Here is a 22862-nt window from a genome sequence, read left to right as displayed (position 1 = left end):
GCGGCGACAGGAAACAATCGTGTGTCGCTGCGCCTAACTTGACTGTGGTCCACTCGTTTCCCAGACTAACTAACCATCAGCAGCCCGCTGATCGAACAGGAGACATGGGACCGTGGAGTCACCGAAGGGGGGGGACTCTTCTCAGCGGTTCACCAAAGCAAGTCAAACCAGAGGAAGCCATGTCCAACAAAACACGCTGAAAGGAGCTTCTACTTTTTCGCCTTTTTGTCCAGTTTCTGCTGAGTAGAGGACCCGCCGTGAGACCACTTAAATGTCAACTGAAGAAGTTAGCCGTGAGTTTTTGACACCCGGGGCAAAGTGCCACACCTTCGCTTAGCGCAACAGGTAGGTTCATACAACATTTACTGACTTTGCTGGTGTGTGCGGCTCGCTGGGGTGAAAAATGCTGTTCTGAATTAACTTTAAAGTGTCTGGAAAGTGTTTTTGAAGCGTTATTAATGGGTTATTAGCGCAGTTTCGACGGTTGTTCGCAGCGACAGGTGAACGTCGGGATGTGAGCCATATGGCGACGGTCCGCTTCGACGAACAAAGCAGCAACATCCTGATAATACACAGGCTATAACCTGTACTGTGTGTGTGCTAACATGGAGCCACAGTTCATATCAATACGGATGAGAAGACTGTTAGCTAATGTTTGAGTAGCCTAGCCAAATGTAAGGCAGCTTTTACACTGTCGGGGGAGATGCGAGGCTACACCTGTTGCACATAATGGCACAGTCTGTTAACACTGAACAGATTAATACATACATGTGTATGCACTGTAGGTAAACATGGTCATAAGCAAAGTATTTTAAAGTTTTTAATGGCGTTATTTGTTTATTCATTTGTTCCAATACTTTGTTTACACTTTATTTACATAGAGATGCAAATGTTTTTGTGATAGTGAAGTTTAAAAGTGTTAAATCACTTAAATCAGACTGTTCAATAACCACCGTGTCTGAGTTTTTATTCTGTCATTATTGATTTTGTTCAATCAAAAAAAGAAATAATTTTACCAGTGAGTTAATTCATTGTTCCAGCTGGTCTGGAAATTGTATCTGTGCCTGACGAACACTCAAAAAAACACACAGAAATTCAGTTCATAATATAAAACAGAGAAAAGAAACAAATCTGAACATTATGAAGCTGGAAATGGAGAATGTTCAGTGTCTCAAACCAATAATCAGTTATTAGAAAAGCTGATCTACCAGTCGATTAATTGACTAAGCGTTTCAGCCGTTGCAGGATGTAAAGCTCATTTAGGCTGATGAATATTACACAGTGTGTCGAGTGTGTGTGCGTGTTTAAAGACAAGAGTGCACTTCATAATGTGTCAGTGTGTCACACACATCGTGACAAACTGCACCGGAGCCAAGTTGAAAATTTCCATCACACCTTGAACACACAGCACACGGGCAGGTGAAGTTAATGAGTTCATGGAGGGCTGTTATTGGGGGCATTTGTTCTTTGTTGGGATGGAGTGGACGAGGAGGAGGAGGAGGAGGAGGAGGAAGAGGGGGAGGAGTGGTCTTGAATCAGTCAACCAGAACTCATGTACACGGCCTTGGGCTTTGTTTGCACACCTAACATGTCGCCTCTCTGAACCCGGGTTCACGTATGAACTTCATGTCTGAGCGCAGATCGGTCGTATCTGTTGCTGATTGTACAAAACACCCCCAAAACATGATGTTAACAGCCGCGTGCGAGCAGCTGCCATACATCAGCGTGTCTCTTAAAACTCGATGATGGTTTTCGGACCTGTTTTTTAACTCCCGCCAGGCGAGATTTACAACTTTATGACAGTCGACATACACGGGATGCGAAGTTGTGGTTTGCTGAGCCCAGTTCCTTTTAACTTTAGTGCAAGACTCCACCCATGTGGCAGCGTATTAAACAAAAACAAGCCATTAAAAGTGTATGCAAATAATATTTGCACAAGGTCTAGTCTGGTTTGCACCAGGGCTGCTGCTGCTGCTCGGTGACTCCACCTGAAACAGGATATCAGCATGGGAACGGAGCTCATTGCTGCTGCTGCTGCTGACGTTATGTTCTGGAAAACAGATTGTACAGTGTATTTGTTTTAAAGTAAAGGATGATCATTTTACCTGTCAGAGGAGTGGACATTAAAACAAGAAGGAATAATCCAAAGCACTCTGATTCTGAGTGAAAAAGAAAAGACTTTAATATTGCATAGCTGTCATGTGCTTTTGTTATAAAGAGGACACACTCATTTTTAGTTTTTTTAACTTATAAATTAGTAATTTATCGACACAGTGGACGTTTTCCAAATGTTATAACTGATTAATAATGTCTCTGGTAAAATAATTCAGGTTTCCTGGTCCCAGTTTCACAGAAATTAAAGGTTGTTTTCTTGTCTCCATCTAGCATCATCATAAAATGAGTCTCTGGGGAGTTTTGTCCAATTAACTATAATTGATTACGTACGAAAATTAGTCAGTCAATCAACAGAATAATAATCAGCAATCATCAATATAATCAGTGACGCCAAACTTCTGTCTGGTGTCAGCTTTTCAAGTGAGAATCTTCTGCTTTATGTAATTCTAAATGTAATCTTTGATTTGATATTTAACATCATGATAAACTGATTAATCTGCTGTAGAATGAAAATAATGCTTACTTTGAACCCCTAAATAGAATAATCACCAATGAAACAAATCCCAGAGAAGTCTTTCCACCTTTCCTGCTGTAAATTCATAGCACAGATACAAGAGAAACAGAAACTATAAATTGATTAAACAGGAAGTGAATCTGCGGCTATTTTTGTAAATTATTTCTTGTTGCAGTTTAATCAAGCAAAAATGGCAAATGTTATCTGTCTCCAGCATCCCAGAGTAAAGATTGGCTGCTTTTCTCCAATTTATGTGATTTTAAGTTGAATATCTTTGCGGTTTTTAGAACGTTGCTTTGACAAAACAAGAAATTCACCTCTGGCTCTGGGAAATTTCAACAAACATTTGTAAGAATAGATGGATTAAAAATGAAAACAGTCGTTAGTTGCAGCCGTAAATCAGATTATTGACCAATGAACCTAATCCCAGGTCCACGTTTCTGATTAGATATGTAAAGCTATCATCCTTAAAAACAAAAAAAGCTGATTTTTATGAACATGAATGCTGGTTTGAATGTTAAAGATCATGTAGAGGTAGATTACCCTTTCTATGTGCCGCTGCATCACCGGCTCTACATCATTTCAAAGTGCACTCCTCTTCGGCTCCTCGTAGCCTTGTTTACTTGCTAAAGCACAATTCAGAGCTCCTGGGTCAGGAGGAGCCACGGGAGGAAAACAGCAGCAGGTCTGTTTGCAGCGCGAGAGAGCGAGGAGGAGAGTGCTATTGATAAGTGTGGGCTGCTGGGTAATAGAGAGCAGACAGGACTTGTTTTCATCAGGCTGCTGCCCAAGGCCATCTGAAAGCGATGTTTGGACACGGCACATCATATTATCACACACACACACACTTCGGTCACTTCGCTGACCTTCAGACTTGTACATCGACTCGCAGAAATAAATTGCATGCGTAAGCAGACATTTTTAAAATGAAATGTAGATTATTCCTTCACGAGGGACTACTTTATATAAATTTGTCGCCGTGACAACTCACCATGGGCACACTTGCCCAGCCACACCTGCCTTATTCAGATCAGCCTTCTGTTTAATAGTCGATGTTTAACAGTATTTCAGGGCTGTTTGTGTGAGCTGTAATTGAAAAATAACATCACTCAGATGAATAGCTCGAGCTCCATTATGATCGTGTTAATTTTGTTAACAGAAACTGTAAAAAACTAAACAAACAAATAAAAACTCACATTTGACAACAGACTAAGACAAATGTTATGTTTGCCAGTTCAAAAGCCCAAATGTAGGACGGTCATGCAGGCAGGCTAAAGAACAAAAAGCTAATTTTAATCGCCAAAGCTGAACCCAGTCAGTACAAATGACCAAACTACCTGTGACACAGGACAGGCGGACAAACGCAAACAACCTGAAAGACAGAAACACACAGACTAAATACACACTGGAGGGAAGACTCAGGAGGGACAGGTGAAACTAATCCAGCATCATAAGCAGGAAGTAAAACAAAACACGACACCTGAGGAGAAACTCTCAACATAAAACAGGAAGTAAGGAAACTAAAGCCCAAAACCTTGACTGCTAAATAAAAAACAGCAGCCCAGTCACCAGAATAAATGTTGGCGTTGTCCGTTTCTACAAACTGCGGATGCGTGAAATATGTACGTTTCACACGTATCACATCAGCGTTTCTAACAACAGGTGTCACAGTGACGTAGTTCAGGTTATCACCACATGTATGTGAGCTGAGTTTTACATCAAGGAGACGAGGGGATGACGGTGGCGTGACAGCAAGGCGAGACGACGGACAAGCGCTGAACAGCTGTTTGAGACGAGCGTGTGTCTCAGAAAAAAATGGTTTTTAATGTGACGATGGGACATTTTCCAGCCAATGAAACATGATCCTTTCTTCACCCTAACCAGGTGGTTTCTGTGCCTAAACCTAACCAGACTCGAACCACAGCATCGTCACAACATGTGAAGAAACGTCAAGTTTGATAGTGAAGAAACATAAAGCTTGAACATGTACAAGAAACGTACAGTGCCAACATTTGTTTTGGCAATAGTGGTGAAAAATAGCTGACAAAACTAACACCACCTTATGGGAGGTGTTATCAGGTGTGGAAGGTTATCTCATCCGCTGTATATGCAGGTTATTAAAAGCCGGATAAAGCAGTGGGAGAGACAGCGTAATTTCTCTTTTTTCTTTGTCCCCACACAGACTTTAAAATCATGTATTGACATTTCAGCTGGATTTTAAAAGCCTCGGAGCTGATAAGAGGCCGACACTGAGCACCTTATCGAATGCTGCAGTTTTCTTCCTGCAGAGAAACGCGGAGAGTAACACCGGCCGCTGATGGCTGCAAGGAAATCCTGTCAATAATTGCTTTGTTTTCAGTTTTACTTTATGTTTAATAAGTACAGTATATGAGATAAAAGCCAGTTGATAAAATGAACTTGTTGTTGTAGATCAGGACAAAAAGATATAGCACCAAAACAAGGCTGCAAGGATTATTTGTAATTCAGATGATTAATCGATCACTCTCATTAAACATTCATTCGTTCTTAAATGTGTCAGGGCATGTTTATTGGCTCATAGCTTGGGAAGGAAAATCTTGAGGGTACAGGTTTGTCGTGGACTTTGGGGACACATATTCCTCGTTGATATTGTAAACAAGGTTCACTGAGCTATTCCCAGAGCTTTCAGCCACACCCCCCTGGTGTTCCTGAGATACAGAAAGCTGCAGGAACTACAAACCAATGCAAGGCCAGTTTATTGTATTTGCATGACACCTTTCAAACGTAGAGGTAATTCACAGTGCTTCCAGAACAGCAGTCAGAATTTCAATAAAAAGGAAAATTAAGCAATTAAAATAGAATAAAATTAAATGAATGCAGTGAAATTAGAGACCAGAAACACAGCCATACTGCACTCACAGGACAGGACGGCCCAAATTTGCCAGAGGAAACTACAGTGCAGGAGAGAAATTAAGAATAAGTCTTGTCGGTTGAGGTAGAACCAGCAAATCAGCCACTCTGGAAGGTAATTCTGCATTTCATACAGATCATTATCAATACGGACAATCAGGCCTTTCAGGGCTGGTATTGATCACTGATTTAACGTCATAAGAATTGGTTGATCCGGTACTGATCACTGATTGGTCCCTGTGCTTAAACATCTTTACAGACAGGCCACCATAACATTTATTATTCTTTTCAAAATATGTCATTAGGGCTGCAAGTAATGATCTCCTTCATTGTTTGTTAATGATTTTCACTTATTCATTTGGTCAATAAAATGTCAAAAAAAATTCAGTGTTTCCCTGCGTCGACTGCTGAGTAGCTGATGAATTTTCTATTGATGTCAGCTCTACGCTTGTTGTAATCAGCAGCTGCCAGAAATACCTTCCTCCTCTTCAAGTCTTTCTGAGCAGGATTTTGGTCCTGAAACAATGTCCACAGGCTGCGTGTTAGCAGCATTTCTAAGAGTTGATCACCTGCATGTTAGCAGCGCTCGAGGCCAACACACATCACCTCTGCACATTAAAGTGTAAAAATATGCTAAAATTCAACCCAGATCCCAACAGCGTAGACTTACAAAACTATGGTACATTCAAAAAATACTCCTCATCAAGCCTGTTGCTCAGAAAATAATGTGGACCACTGTGGACGATCCGTCTGGGGGCTGCAACTGTCAATTATTTTCATCACTGATTCATCTGCAGACTGTTTTCTCCATTAATGGACTGATTGTTTTGTCTATATAATAACTGAAATTCTCAGAAAATAGCCTCAAAAAAATTCCCTATTATTACCCAGTAATGAAAAACGGATAAAAGCAGCAATTTTTCACATTTGTGGAGCTGGAACTAGAGACTATTCAGCACTTTTGCTTAATAAATTATTTAAAGCAATTATACTGAATATCGAAATTGTTGCAAATTAATTTTCTTAATGAATCTCCTCAGCTTTAGACTGGTCTCTGAACACATGGGATGATGCGTTTTGGTTTGTGATGATTTAATACCTGATCGATCAGAGCACCTCTGATCGACTCTCAGGAGTCTTGTGAGTGAAGACCGGGTTTGGTAAAAGGTTGGCAACATTTGGGGAAACAATACTGACATGTGGAAGTAGACGATGGGGAATAAACTGTAATTTACTTCAAACTGGGTCAAACACGTCCAGCAGCTTCCCTTCTAGCATCCCAGACATGCACAACTATTGTAGAAGTGGAAATTCCCGCCACGTTTTCTGTCTGCACCGTCTTTGAAAGTTCAAATTTCAAGAAAGTGTGTGACGAAACACACCGTGGACGAACAAAAAGATAAAGAAACAATAAACAAAAACAACAGCCAGTCAGATGGATGTCAGACCAGTTAGCCCACTTTTCCATCACTACACCCCTCCCATGTCACCCACATGAACACGATCTCCCTCCACACACACAGAAAACACACGCACGCCCAATGTGTCAAGATGTAAATTATGACTTTATAATGTGACACACAGCTTACATAAGCTGATCTTTTCATGGATCTATCAGGTGACTGAGCTATGTGGCAACAGCAGGGTCTTGTCTGCGAAAAACTCGGCTCCTTTTTTGAAAAGTTCACCCAAGACCCTCCGCGAGAAATCTTCATATCTGCACCTCAGGCAGCAACTCTCTGAATGTGCATTCAATTACTGCCAGTAGATAAGAGAAAAGGGATTTTTGTGATCTATTAGCAAGCCTGTAATGTTATTCAAGCTCTCTGTTTTTGTCCCTAATCCTCGTCTACCTGTATTTAGTTTTAAAGTGTTGGTATGCGGCGTGTTTAGACCAGCAACTCAAACCCACAGTCATACAGGAATGGTTGGATAGATTTCAGTCGTCCAAGGGAACAACAAAAACAGCTGGTATCAGATGTGCAGCACTGAGGGGAGGCTTGTGTTTTGAGATCCAATCAGTGCAGTAGCTTTCACAGTTTCAAACATGTACTTGTTTGTATTGTTGGGTTTACATCCATGTTTACTTGGCTGCAGTCTTCTTCTTTACTGCCTTTGTGGGCGTCATAAAATAAATAGTTTGACATTTTGGAAAATATGCTGATTCACTTTCTTGGCAAGAGGCAGATGAGGAGATCGACCCCACTCTCACATCTGTCTGAAAATGAAGTCCCAGCCAGGAGTTAGCGCTAATGTTATCTTAGCACAAAGACTGGAAACAAGGGGAAACAGCCAGCTTAGCTTTGTCCAAAGGTGTAAGAATATCTGCCTGTTAGCATCTCTAAACCATGTGTTGTATCTTTTTTTGCATAAATGGTCACGTGACAGACTATTTCTTTGCTTTCTGGACAGTTTCTGGCTGTTTTTACAGTAGCTGAATTCAGAAGAATCTCCCAGTCAAACAGTCCTGCATATATTTATTGTATTCTGGAGGTACCTGGAGTGCTTAGATCAAAAAGTTGTAAAAAAGTTCAAGTTGTATTCACAGGTTGTGAACATTACTTGTCAGTGTTTCAAGAGCTGATTTCATATGTGGTTTCCCACAGTGTTTTATGGTGGGGGCGCCTCACCTCTCCTGCAATCCCTTATGTCTGAAGAAATTCTTACATTTTTATGGAATATAATAAGCTTATTGAGCGATTTGGGTCTGAATGACACAGCAAAAACTGCAGTCATCCACATCAAACACTGAGAGGAGGGCTCTCCACCCACATTAACCACCATCTTCTCGGGGGGGCTCTGGATCTCAATTGAATCTTTGTATTGTAGTTATTTATAATTTCAGTTCCTTGATTCAGATGAGCTGCGATCAAACCTGTGTATTCATCTTAGTAGTAGTAGGCATCATGCACTGTAGTTTTCAGCTGTTGCACATACAATAACTTCTGTTTGCAAACAAAACGCTGAACAGGTAAAATCAATTCCAACCGGAGTCTTTCCAGAGGAAGAATTATTTTAAGCCTTATCTTTCCGGATGAAATTTTTCCACCCGCAGCAATCTTCCAAAACTGGCTGTGACTGCCACCTCCGCAGGTATCCCCTGGATTTCAATCCAATCCACATTTAGGGGACACTCTACAGCAATCCCACTTTTATTGCACCTGTTTCTCCAAGATGAAATGTTTCAATTTCCTCTGAGCGAAAACTCGGAAAGCGAAAAAATGGGAGCTCAGCCAAGCTGCCAGCACTGAAATATCTCTCCCCTTCAGTAATCGTCCTACGATCTTCCCTATCATAAAAAACAGGGGCAATATATAATATATTGAACGGCACAGGGAGCGGAGAAAGAACTGTTATTGCCAGCCAACAATGGCCAATATCTGAATGAATGAGTGATTGTCATTTGATGCACAGATTGAATCCTTGATCTCATTATGACTTTGGAAAGTCTCCAGGGCAACAACATGATTGGTCAGTTGGGTGTTGTGATGTGAATCTGAGTCAGCTGCTGTTGGTTACTGTAAAGCCTGTGGGAGGCTTTGGAGGCGCAGACAAAATCCTCATTCCTGACAAGTTTGCATGGCTCTCAGTTTCTCATGAATGACTCTGTGACATCATGCGTGAGCTGCGTTCTTTAGAGTTTTATTGCTGCTCAGTCCAAGCAGGAATTTAACTGAATGTGTTCAGATGACGACTGCTGGTCGGGCAAAGCAAGCGATTTACAGACATCGTCGATCGATATTATGGGAGTTAATGGGTGTTCACCACACTGGCATGTTTTTCCACTTCTCTGTGTGTATCTATAGCTATTTACTCTGCAAACACAGTGTAGCAAAGACGGCAGCTGCAAGCAGACACACTGGAGCCAGAACATGTCCTATTAGTCATGTTCGTCTTGTCATTTTCTTTGAGCAGAGTTCTTGGGAGTTGTCCTCGACTTTTCATGTCACTCAGTTATCAGTACAGTGATGTAAGTGGCTGCTTACTCATGAGCCCTTGCTGCTCGGTGCAGCGTCGTTAGCAGCCTGGGCTAAGACGGCACAGAGTCATCTCTGCCCTGCAGGACTAGTTCCCCTCCGACTCCGAGCTGTTTCTGCTGACCAGAAGCAGAATGGGGCGCCCGGGGCAGGTAACACTGCAACCACATTGTCAGTCAACCCGGAGTCAGTTTTTGCCTTGCAAATGTGCAACCCAACTCCATGCCAACGCAAACCAGCTTTTTCCGACTCAGTCAGCCTGTCTGATGGTGTGTGCTCACTCGATGTTAGAAGTCAACCAAAACACACAACAAAATGTATATGTAACAATGAATTACACATTTCTGGTGGTGAGAAATAAAAACACAATGAATTTGTATCATTTTAAAGATTTAATTGAACTCATCTTTATTAAAATTTGTCAAATTTAGATTTTTAACTTGTATTTAACTTGCATAATTGCAGACTTATGGAGACTGGTAAACGACAGTATTTTGCATATGCAAAGAGTTTAAAATTGAAATTAACCGCCTCGTTGCTGTGTCAAGTTTTGTTGAACACAACCTTGTTTTCCAGCCTTCAGCTTTTCCAAACCTTGTTCAGTTCCCATGATATGACGCATGAGAGGGAAAGTCATGAGGTTGACTGCAGGCATGAATTCTCCTCAGAAGTTCATGTTGTACCACCTTCTCTTTGACTCTCACTTTGTTCTCATATTGTTTTTATGTTGTGTTACTGATTAAATACTAATGGAAATACCTTGAAAGTAAGTTATTGCTAAATTTACCCCACTGTCACAGCACTTACTAATCCATGTACTGTCACTGTGTTTTTATCTGGAGTGAAAACATGGTGCCAGGAAGGAACCAAACTTATTCATGCTCATAATTAATTCATAACAATTCAGGAACCGTCGTGTCGAAGGGTTTTGGACCATTTATTGCAACAAATATGCAGTCGTATTTGGCAGAGGAGGCTTTGGGCTTCGAGATGCTCCCCAAACGAATCCAAGCAGCCCGCAAGACTCAGAGGCGAGCACATTAAAACACCCCCGAGGGTTTCGAGAGCGGAAAGCAGCAGACACATATCGCTGAGATGTGGAATATACATAATGCACAAGGCAAGAAATGCCACCGCACCACAAGAAGAAGAGGAGGAGGAGGAAGCTTGTGGCAGCAGAGGCAGAAATCAGGCTGAGCGATCAGAGGATTGAGAGTTGGAGCTTGTCAGGTGATTATTGACCTGCTTGAATGTGACTAGTAATTGTAAAAGTTGGCTGATAGTGACTTCGGCGCTCCGCCGGGACTAATACGACGTTTCATTTATGTGATAGTTCTGGATGCCCGCTGGGAAATTACCTCCTCTCTTGCTCCCCTCCTGGAAGATAAGGGATACTTCAGCAGGGTGGATGCTTGCCAGTCCAGCAGTGTGTTAAAACCGGGTCCTCACTTTAAAAGTCTGTCAAACCACCGGGCCTTTCTTTGGATTGCACTTGGCATGGGTGGTGTGGCCTCTTAGCTTTTTCCTAAGCGTCTGTGAATGTGCCGGAGGTCCCGGTGAAAATGCAGATGAATGAGTGGTGGGGATTGTTTCAGCCAGGTTACGGTCAAGCCCACCTCAAATCACAAGAGATTGTGTCCATGGAGAAGAAAGAGAAAACAGACGGCGCTCAAAGACAAGGGGATTGTACTCGTGAGATTTGTCCGAGTTGACTTTGCCTCCATCCTCAGTGACTACACCCACCTCTGGTCTCTTTTATGTGGTGGTGCACGGCAGCAGACGTGGTGGGATAATTAGACGTCTTGGGATAGCTAAGTCAGGCTTTGCCGCTTTTGCACAAATAATACAACCTTTCATGACCTGGCCATGGTGGTCCTGTTCACAGCCTGGGATTTATAGCCTCGCCTAGCAGCTTGTGATATTATATAACTCAGCATGACCACTTTAGGTCTGTGTGTGTTTTTAATGCTAACGTGAGGAGGGCTTCCTCCAGGACTTTGCACAAAGCTGTTTGACGTCCCACAGCACAAGTGAAGCCTGTTACATCATAGTTGCCTGGCCTTACCGCATTTAGACAATTTGCTGAACTAATTGATACAAAGGAGTGAAAAAAAAAGCTAACAGGAGCTGTGACACATTTGTTGTGGCAAGAGATTTCCCATATTTATCTTTTTATCAAAAAACGTGATGAAAGACAAAAATCATCAATGAAGTAATCCTGCCGGCATGTATTGCCTGTGTTGGCAAAACCTGATATATCAAATTTTTATCTTGTTGTGCTGTATAGCTCCATTGTTGTCAAGAAAGATTAAAAAACACACCAGTGAGCCACACTGTCGCACTGGGTGACGTGTTCTTTACATGAAGTGATCAAAGCAGAGTGAAAAATCTGGAACGTGAACTCGGCAGTCAACAAGTGGCTGAATCAGAGGTGCAGACCTCCATCTTGAATCAGGTTTTGAGTGGAGCACTGAGTGCAAAAGAGGCCCGACAAACAAGTGTCCAAAAACCACAAGCTCAAGGTCCTCAGCTCACGGAAAAGATACTGCCTTAAGGGAAGAAATACTGTAATAATACAAACCACTGCATGGGCATCGCTGCCCCTTTTCACCTTTCAGGAAGAATGTGCAAGAATAAGAATAGCAGGGAAATGTGAATGAATGTCATTTTATGATTAATCATCCGTTAAAAATCTAATTTATTTTGTTTCAGGGCAAAAACAGCAATAAATTCCTGGGAAGAAATCATTTTAAACTCAAAGAAAAACCTTGAATCCTACATACTGTTAATACTTACAGAGGACCAAATGCGTATTAGTCCGCAACTGAAAGTAGTCCCCAGCAAATGCGTTTTTTTCTCCTTTTTGAGTCATGTTTGGTAAAAACTACAGTGCCCACCTGTTTGAAGAAAGTGCTTAGCCATATATTTATGTCTTGTTTTTTAAAGATTTACATCCTCAGTTGGACAATCAAGAAGAAAAATCTAGAGTAACACCAGATTTATCCCCTGAACGTAGTCTATCATTTGTGATGAGCCAGGACTTACTGTACTTGTCTAGTTCTGCTCAAAGTTTCAGATGAATGTAAAGCAAAGACCCACAGGGTCAGATAGTTATGGTTAAGTATAGAAACAGTTCTGTCTCGTGGGCACACATCCTTCCTTTCAGTCCACAAAGAGATACTGTGTCCTCTACCTTTGTCGCTCTCTCTTTCTCCTTCGCTTGCAGACAAACCCCATTCAAGACTCGGTGATTAATTATTTACCCAGGCAATGAAATGCCAAAGCCTGGAGAAACACACCACCAGGATAGAAAAGGTCACTCCCATCCTGCTCAGAGATACACACTCCTCGATACACGCTCGCACACACAACAGTGATGGATGGCAATAACATCTTTATCGGTGCTTCAGGCAGACAGAGTTTTCATCCTCGTGTCCAAACACCGTCGAGACCAAGGGCAAAGCAAAAACTTGACTGATGAGGTGAAATCTTCGAGAGAGCCCTGAAAAAAGCCCTCGTTTAAAAACCACTCACATGTCAGAGGTGGTGAACTGGCCGATCAATAGCAGTCTCGGACTCCGTCAAAGTGAGTGCGTGTCGCCGCGCAGGCCGGTGTCTGTGGAGCCGACTGTAACCTTTCCTTTACGAGCGAGCTCAGACGTCGCAAACGATATGCCCGTGTTCCCAAACAAGTTTTGTCGCTTTCGATTTTGTCTGCTGTTCAGTCGAAGGCGGTTTGTGTGATTAAAGTTTAATTGCTTTCTTAATGTCCCTCCACAGCTCCACGACACAGCGGGCCAAATGGGGTGCCAATGCTGCAGGATGATAAAAAGGTGAGAAGTGTGTCTTCTTCTTTGTGTGCTTGTTTTTTGTCTCGCACGATCCTTCTAGCGAATATTATCAGAACAAAATCTTTCAATCGCTTGTTTTCAGTGATGTGAGGGGTTCGTTCATCCAGATTGCCACCCACATTTTTCTAATTTAGTGGTGGCCAGTTTCCAGGCACGCTGCCCCCATCACTCTCTGGATAATCCACAGACCTGACTGTCAACAGTTTTCATTGATTTCTTTCTGCTGAAGAAATAGGAAGTCAGTGACATGTCCTTTTGGACTTTGGGTGAATGATCTTTTTACAATGTTAATGCTCATAATGTTCATTGCAGGGCTGCAACTCATGATTATTGTCCTTATCCTTTATTTGTTTGTTTCGTCATTAATCAGTTCGTTTTAAAATGTCAGAAAATGAGGATAAATGCCCAACAAATGTCGAGTCAATTTTATTTATGCATCTTATTTAGAAACCCCAAATCACTCATTTATGGGCTTTACAATCTGCACATACCCTCTGCTATAAACCCTCGATTCAGATAGCAGGGAACACAAGGAAACGTTTGCAGACTTGTGGACAGTTTACTGAGCAGATGACGCCCTAAACAGCAGCCGCACTCATTAAATATATGGCATTTACCGCGTGAAACGGCTCCTGTGCTCCCTTCCTTGAAGGTTAAATTTTTATTTGGTAAAAGGCTATTCGTTTTTTATGATGTTATCGGAAGCAGCGTTTGTTTTACCGCAATGTGGCACACCTCCACCATAAAACAGTGGGGGAAACCCTTGTATGGGAGAGAACAACAGAAAATCCTCAAGTTTTGACTCAAGGCAAGTTAAAGACCAGGAGCGTCTCGAGAGGATGAGTAAATGAAAATAGAAAATACATCAAATTGCTGGTTTACATTTACACAACTTACAGTTTAGCAGCACATAAGAAAGAAGCTTCTGTACTCTTTGGCCTTTGTCTGTGCTGCTTTTCTTTTTTGTGCTTTGTATTGTTTTTGTTTAATTAATTTAATTTGCCATCAACAGGTTTAATTTGTATTTGTTCAGTACTTTGGTTTACGCCAAAATAGCTTGAAAAACCAGTTCTGTACATTGTGGGTAGTGCTAATCAGGAAGTGATAGCGTGCTAACATGCTGAACTACCAGAGTGAACATGGTAAACATTACAGTCGCTCATCAGCGTTTTGTCATGCTAGCATGCTGGTGTTAGCATTTAGCTAAAAACACATCTGTGCCTTCGACCTCACCAGAGTCAGTTACTTGAATAGCAGAGAAATGTCCACCTCCTCAGTAACAGCCTCTCACTGCAGATTTCCTTATCTGCAGGTCCACAGTACCGGCTCTAACGTCTCCTGACCCCCATAATGATTTCTTGTCTTGTTTCATGCAGATAGTGAGAGGTCCATTTATAATATGTCTGCACTCTCGGCCTCACGTGGACTCTTTGTACAAACTGTGAGTCAATATGCCAATAGCCATCACCCCTGGTTACTGTAGTTCTTTTCAGGACTGTCTATTCATTAAAAGTCTACAAGGCATCGTTGTCAGGGCTCGACATCGCTGTGCTTTTTGAGGCGAGTGAGCAGACAGAGCAGGGCCGGGAAACGAGATTTTGATTGCAGATTAATGAAAGGCCGCGCTGTGATTCGCATACCAGAATCGTAATCCCCCCCCCCCCCCTTCACACTTCTTTTTTTTTTCTTTCCCATGTCAAAGACACGCATGTGAACGCTTGCGACACACACACACACACACACACACACACACACACACACATACCCTCCTAATTGTCTGGGGTGTCACATTTCTGGGCTTAGCGGTGTTTGGGGTTTGGCATGGTGGGCGTGCAGGTTGCTGGGTCAACAGTTTGGTCTCAGTATCAGCAGGCTGACGCTCAAACAGCCCGCAGCTCGTTTCCTTCATTTTTTTAATCCAGAATTTCTTATTGTGTTTCCTTAAGTTTGAAAACTGGCAGCATTGAATTGAATTAAACATATGCATCTGTGTGCAAAAATAAGACTTTTATTGTTTTCTTCCTTATTTACAGCGACTCTGGGACATGATTAGAAGTTAATTTTAGCTTTCTTTAAATCTTTCTTCTTACTTGTGTATTTTAACACATTTTATGAGCCACATCTGTCATAAAAGGGCTTCATTTACTGTAAATTAGAGTGATCAGCACTTCACTGCAGCGGGAAAGTCAATTATTTTCTTGGTAAATTTCCATAAATCCATAAAAAAAATCAACTCCTTGCTGCATGATAGGGTTAGGGTTTGGGTTTCATCGCATTGCTGCAAAAATTAAACAAAAGAGCCGACTTTTTCTGCTGGATGAGCCTGTGTTTTCTTTCTATTCTTCTTTCTTACCTCCCGAGTGAGCTAATGCTGTAGTCCCATTCAAATATTTAGCATTTTTTTTAAAAAGCATTACAAAATTACAATGATTCTTGTACGAGAGATAGCTTTATGTGTCTTCTTCTTTTGTTGAATATTTACAGCATATTTAAACTTTCTTGTTTTGCAGTGCAAGGTGGACATTTCCATTGACTTTAAAGGACAATGTGCTTCACATTAAGAGAAGTAAAGATCAGGGTGTTCATCACACGTCTGATGGTGTTGGTGGTATAAAATCTATAGACACAGCTGCACTCTGCAGTATGTTTTAAACCAACATAATCATCTTAAACCTGCGTAGCACAAGAAGCGTCGCTATCTTCATCACCAACATCAGGTGTGGCTAATTGTTGTAGGAAGGAATCTTCTCCCATAACTTAATCAGTGTTTGACTCCTGATGTAGTAAACAGCATCGCGTCTGGTGCTTCACATGCAAATAATGGCTTCTTATAGAGTGGAGGAGCTTCCTAAAACAAGTCTTTAACATAAACAAAAAGAGAAAGGGAATCCCGACAGAGAAGGGAAAGCAGGAACTCCCCAGAATCGACTGCACCTACTTAATGCAAAGAGGCTCGTTGGTATTAAAATGTGATCTTAACACAGGGGAGACGCTGCTCTTCTTTCTCTGTGTGACTCCTTGTGCAAGCCGTGCTTTGCATTAGCTGCTTTATTCGATTGAACATTGACAGTTTGGCCTTTTTTATGCACTGTTCTCAAAAATGTGAAATTTTTGTCCGTTTTTTGTATCTGAAAATCACCAAAAACCAGAAAGCTGCAGCCACAAGTTCTGCATCTGCTCTTTGAAAATAGCTCGGGAATGAAAAGGTCAGCCTGCTGTCCGTGAAAATGTCATTGAGTGTCATTCTCTCACGCGGCTTTTGTCCAGCTTTATCAATCATTGCTTTTTTTAAATGTTTTTTTTTTATGAAACACTTTCTGTGTTTGGCTTTTCTGAAAGTGAGCCTCAAATTTCACCTTGGCAGCCGGGACACAGCGGTGGTGAGAGAAATGGAAAACATTCATTTCCTCAGCTTTCCACTGTGAAGGGAGACGGAGGGGAGGACGCAGGGTGAGAGAAAGGTGCTCGAGTCAGAGAGGGTGAGCATTTGTGTGTTAGCTTGCGGCTATAAATGTGTAGGCGGGTGAGGGTTTTTTGTGTCTGCTTACCAGGAGGTGAAAAAAGGCGGGGGGGGGAAGCTGCTATTGAATCAATCAACACATCTGAACGTCATATTCTTAATTCTCAGATTCTTGTTAAATTCATGACTAGTAAGCAGTGTGAAGTAAAGCCAAAAGGAGGTACGATTTTTTAAAAAGCAGAGGTAGCACAGAAAACAAGAGTCAAGAGGACAACTTGAGAACGAAGACGGAGGAGGAGGAGGCGGGAGTGAGACGGTGGATGGAAAAAGCTCGAGGGAAGGAGCTCAAATCAAGGAGAAGTCAAGTGCAAAGGGATAGTAGATTAGCAGGCTGCGACTACATTACAGTCACAAAGGAAGAGAAACAAGGAGGAGGTTTGTGTGGAGGGGTGGAGAGGCACCTGGAGAGGTGTGAGATGGGAGCTCCGCTGGGGTAACGAGGCTCGCAGGGTGGAGGAGAAAACAAATGAAAGGAAGAAGCGATGGAAAACATGAGGCTCTCGCAGCAGGTGATGTCTGACAGCCTGTTACACCGTCCACAAAATAAAGCCCCCCTGCCATCACTCCTAATACCTGTTGAGGTGTGTGAGAGTGCGATCTTATGCTACCCTTGTGAAAAAATCCTCCAAAATAGAGTATCAGACAGTCATTACAGCCTATGAGGGGCTATTTAAGGTGCAGAGCTTAAATGAGCATTAATTAGTCTCAGACCTTTATGGACCACTTCCGTCCTACGAGGAATTTGGGACAACATCGACAAGTCTGTGCAGAGCGTATGGCAGTCTGTGATTTACCCAGCAGAGCAGTGATTTCACAGCAGAGGGACGACCAGATGAGAGCAGGGGTTCACCAGAAGAAGAAATCCATCGCATCAGTGGCTAAATAATGCAGCAGAGTTGCTTTATCTGACTGAGAGTGGAAGACTCTTATTATGCTGGTTGCGAGTGAAAATGCCCCTTTTGTATTCAACGTTTGTCACTCATCTTAATGAGCTGAACTGTGTGGCATGACTAGCCCTCATTATTTCTGCTATTATGAAAGAAATGAAAAACAAAACGTGAATACATTTGTGTTTATTATCATTTATTGTTTTGTTGGGGTTTTTTTTTTTTTAGAGTCTGGCACATAATTAGCTGCCCTTTTGTCTTTTTGTCTCCATTTTTCCTCTTGGTTTCCACTGTAAAATGCATTTTCTGAACTGTTTTGATCAGGGTCTTTTCACAGCAGGAAACAACAGATCTGATGGAGACATAAAATCCAGGTGTTTGTGGTAATATGTACTACAGCTCTTTATTTTTCAGTGAAGCTATGTAAAAATCAAAAACTATGAGCCCAAGGGATAATGTAGTTTCATTAACTTCCTCTGTAGTAAAAACTAGTGAAGTAGTGATCACCTTACATTTTTGCCTTATGCTGATTAAGGTAACATCTAAGAGGAGCCTCCTTTAAATCAGTAAACTGTGGAAAATATGCTCATTCACTTTCTTTCTGAGAGTTAGCTGGATTGACATCTGTGCGTTAAGCATGGAGCTAGGGCAGAGAGACGGTTAGCGTAGCTTTGCTTAAAGGCTACAAACGGGGAAACCACAAGCCTTTAAACTTAGCTAGGCTAATTGCTTCTTAGCTGCAGCTCGGTCCTTCTCAGCCAACTCTCAGGAAGAAAGAGAATAAACGTTTTCCAAGATGTTAAATTATTCCTTTAAATGATGCCTTTATGTTTTGCATAGTGTTTAGCCTTACTTTTCTTTTTTTTCTCATGATTCTTATATTTTTACCATTAATCTAGCAGCAAGTATGGAGCTAGAGTCAGCAGGCAGTTAGCCTAGCTGAGCATAAAGGCTGCAAGCAAGGGGAACAAGCTTGCCCGGCATTCTCTAGAGTTCATAAATAAGCCTACAGCTCCTCTAGTTGGATCTAACTTTGGACAGAGCGAGGCTAGCTGTTTATCCCTGCTTCCAGTCTTGAAGCTAAGCAAGGCTAATTGCCTCTTGGGTGCAGCTTCCTATTGAACTACGTAAAATTAGTACCTCTACTGTGTGGATGTCAGCAATACAAACAAAACGACTGTCGAGACTAGAAGTCAGGATTTTCCAGTTTGAAGCTCCCTGTCCTGTCCCCCCATTCACATGAGCAAGGCAAACATTAGCACAGCCACAGCTACATGCTATATGTAAACATCAAGGGTATGCATGTTCCGTTTAGTCTATAGTGTCGGCAATTTCCATCACAACCCAGAACCCAAAGTGACTTCATCAGATGTTTATTTTCAGCTTTCTTAAATCCAACCAGACTCAGGCTACAGCTATGCTAGCTGCTAGCTGCGAGGCTGTGCTAACACAAAGCAAAGCTTTTCGTTAAATGCTAACATGGCCACAATGACAGTGCTGATGTTGCATGCTGATGTTAGCAAATGACCATGTTAACTATGTTTAGTTCAGCGTGTTAGTATGCTGACATTTGCTAACTAGCACCAAACAAAAAACAAAGTAAAGCTAAGGCTGACAGGAATGTTATTCGTTTTGCAGGTATTGAACAGTTAAGGGATCACAAGAGTTCTGATCAATTCATCACAAGGGGATATGAGTCGCTGTGCCAGATTTCATCACAATCCATCCAATAGCTGTTGAGACTTTTCAGTGTGGACCAAAGCGGTCGACCGCCATCCCTAGAGCTGCTTATGTTACTAAAAGTATTTAAAGTATAATTACAATAATACAACAAGAGTAAATAATGAATCAGTGTGTTTTAGAATCTTAAAGCAGTACAGAAATGCCAGGTGTCCTTGATAAATGACTTAAAACACTGATCAGTTAGTCAACAAATAATTTCAACACTAGAAGTAACACCCTCTCTGCCTGTCTGTCTCACAGCTACATCTACGACCCCTCTGTGGCGGTGGATGTGAGGAAGACTGACTCTGCAGGCACCTCGCTCTACCAGCCCCACCACCTCTCAGGCGGGGCCCCTAGCACCGACCCGCTCAACGGCCACAGCAAGCAGAAGGAGGGCTTCCACAACCTGGGCTACAGCAAGTCCAACGACAGCACACTGAAACTAGAGGTGGACAACAACCATGTCAACCACAGGCTGCACGCAGCACCCTCTGCGAAGGAGCTGCACAGGAAAAGCAGCGCTCCACCATCAGAGGTGTACATCATCCAGCCTGAAGCTCTGGGAACGAGATGGATGGTGCAGGAAAAAGGCCCGAGCCAGGTGCCTGTTTACCCCAATATACAGGAGTACGAGAACCAGAGGAGTTATGGTGAGCGGGGACACCGCGAGACAAGGAACAGGTGGGACAGCTCCATCACTGAGTGTGTGATTGGCAGCGAAAGCCTGTCAGCGGACGAGACGGACGAGGGCGTGGGAGGGACGCCGGAGTACCCGTGCGACACGGGGGATGAGGGTAGCGTCCTGTCAGTGGACATCCACACCAGCACCACGAGCCTGTCCTCGGCCGACACCAGGGACGAGCTCAGACTGGCAAAGACTCCGGACGTTTCCACCGTCGAGAGCGGGATCTCGGTGATGAAGAGCGAGGACGAGGAGGAGGCGAGGAACGAGGAGGAGGAGGTGCAGAGTGTTACGGACTCTATGGTGGCGGAGGCTCTCGCTGCTTTGGAGGCCGCCACCGCCGGGGAGGACTTCGAGTGACAGACCTCTGCACCTTCTCTCGCTCATCACCCAAAAACTTTGACCTGAATGTGACTTGACTGAGCGTTCAAAACCACCACGAAACGGAACAGTTCAGAATCACACCTCTGGTGTTTTTGTCAAAGAACAGGGAACGAATGAAGGAAAACTGTTTACACATTTATTTTTGAACTCAAAGTCTCAGATATTTTTTTATTTTGGTCACACTGACAGAAGATAATATCTGCCTCGTGAGGGAGGCAACTTTTCCAACGCTGTGAGGTTTGCATAAAGCCACAGATGAAGGTTGACGTCGTGCAGACTGAATCTCGCCATGTCCGCCTGTTCGCCCTTTGGAACACTCCACTGTCCTCATAAGCCTGTACGTGCTCACTGACAGCTTTGCCATGTCCACACTGCCCTCGTACAGGTATTAGTGAAAAACAAAATGTTGCTTTTGTCACAAGTTTGCCTCATTTTGGAGCAAAGCTATGCTAATTGCTCACAGAGAGTTAAGATGTCATTTGTGAACACAGTCCTTGCCACAGCTTGCTGTCCCTTCAGGAATCTCGCCCTCCTTTCTCCGAGCAGGCGAAAGAGGTCAAAGCAAAGTTTTTTGTACACTACCCATGTCTTTGTCTCTATATTGTCTCTTGTTATTTATAATATATTCACTGGCATCCTTTTTCATTTACTGTGAGAAGAAACCGGATGTCTCTAAACGGATGAGGAAGAGGATGAGCATTTCCTTATTTATAGCTTATTGTGTCATTATTGATTTTTTTCAGAATGAATATTGTATCTACTTGGAAATTTAGAAGAAATTATTTACACTGTTCATACAACATCAGATACATGTACACTGACAATTCTCATTCTTTATGTCACATTCTTTAATAATGTAATTTAATGCACAACATTACTGTGAGACCCTTCGTTACGTGGGTGCATATCAAAAGATCCATGCACACTTGAGATCTTGAGCAGGTTACCAAAGAATAAAATAGAAAATAGCCACTCATACATTTCACTAATGTTGCCTTAGTTTCTGCAGTTTTTCAACCTTCGCTGAACAAGACCAGGTCATATCACTACATAGCGGCCATCAATTCACCCAAATCGCTCTTTTTCTGTTTTTCAGGCTGAGTTTCTAGTCTGGCCTGTGACATTAGTTCAATCTGCAGCTCTCTCGTGTGCCTAAAAGAACTAATTGAGGCTAGATGATGTGTAGAGGAAATGACAGATTGAAGCATGTGTTAATGCTAAATAAGCTGCTTTGCTCAATGAAGTTCTGAATTGTTTCACTGCGACTCCCCTTTTCGCTTATTGTTTGCCTGCCAAATCATTTCTACTTATATTTGTATTATAAAATAAAGCAATTTACTTAAAAAAAATGTCCCCCATGGAGGTACTTTCTGTATTTGTGTGTAGTTATTTATTCTTATTTGGCCTTCAGAATAGATTTTACAGGTGTAGAGAAAAAATTAGCTAGTTAGCTTTAGTTAGCTATCGGGGAGGACACATGACTTGAATGCTGTTCACGTTTGAGTGAGAAGAATGTTCATTTAGTTCAGTTTTGACATTTTTGGAGAGCTGAAGATTTGTTTTGCAGTTGCTGCACTTGTCTTTGCGACTAATCTGTGACTTTTTAGTTTTTATGTTAGCATAGTAGGCTAGCAGTTAGTCAAACTGTACACATCAGTAGTTTTAGCTCTTACAATTCTGATCTCTTTTTTGCTAACCATCATCATCATCATAATCAGAGATTTCTGATTTCTGTCCTCTGTAAAAGAAACTATCAGGAAGAGATGTGTTTGAGTTATAATGGTGTCTGGAACACTTTTTCTTGCACCTGTGTTCTAAAAAAAGTCAACTAATCGCTAAATTAGCAACACTGGCTCTACCACAACCGCTAATGAGCGATCCAATCAGACTAAAATGATTCGATTTAAATCCTTATAGTAAATAAATCTTTCCATGTGGTTTCATGTGGAAATACATTGTATTACTGAAGCTAAAGCTGCTTTAACATTTTCATGCTAAGGCCTGATCACACCAGAAAATAAACAGCTAAATTAATCCACATGTCTTCACAATTTAATATATTTAAACTACCTGGTTATAGAGTCTTGGTGACACAGTGACTATACTCACAGGGCTGCTGTAGCTTTAGCTTGCTAGCTTGTAGTGTAGCATGGTTGCTAACAGGACAATAAATGTACACACTTAAAGATGTGTATTTGCCACATGGACTCCTGTCTCACAACTGTGTGTGAACCATGGAGCAGTTTATACTCTGAAATAGAAGCTCAAACTACAGTTGATGGTGCGACAGCTAATAAGCTACAATAGTTTCCTCCATT

The 22862-nt window shown here is 42.1% G+C and overlaps 1 protein-coding gene across 1 annotated transcript; it reads left to right on the top strand.

The window, feature by feature from the left end:
• Positions 1 to 77: 77 nt before the first annotated feature.
• zgc:194930 (uncharacterized protein LOC557813 homolog) lies at positions 78 to 21883 on the top strand. The gene is made up of 3 exons (XM_041965371.1): positions 78 to 345; positions 13276 to 13328; positions 19737 to 21883. Exons 2-3 carry the CDS (start codon positions 13297 to 13299, stop codon positions 20518 to 20520), a joined length of 816 nt encoding a protein of 271 aa, XP_041821305.1. The 5' UTR covers positions 78 to 345; positions 13276 to 13296; the 3' UTR covers positions 20521 to 21883.
• The last annotated feature ends 979 nt before the right edge of the window (positions 21884 to 22862 follow it).

Source organism: Chelmon rostratus, chromosome 23 (genome assembly GCF_017976325.1).
Source record: "Chelmon rostratus isolate fCheRos1 chromosome 23, fCheRos1.pri, whole genome shotgun sequence".
Taxonomy (NCBI): domain Eukaryota; kingdom Metazoa; phylum Chordata; class Actinopteri; order Chaetodontiformes; family Chaetodontidae; genus Chelmon; species Chelmon rostratus.
This window is presented reverse-complemented; position numbering and strand designations above follow the sequence as displayed.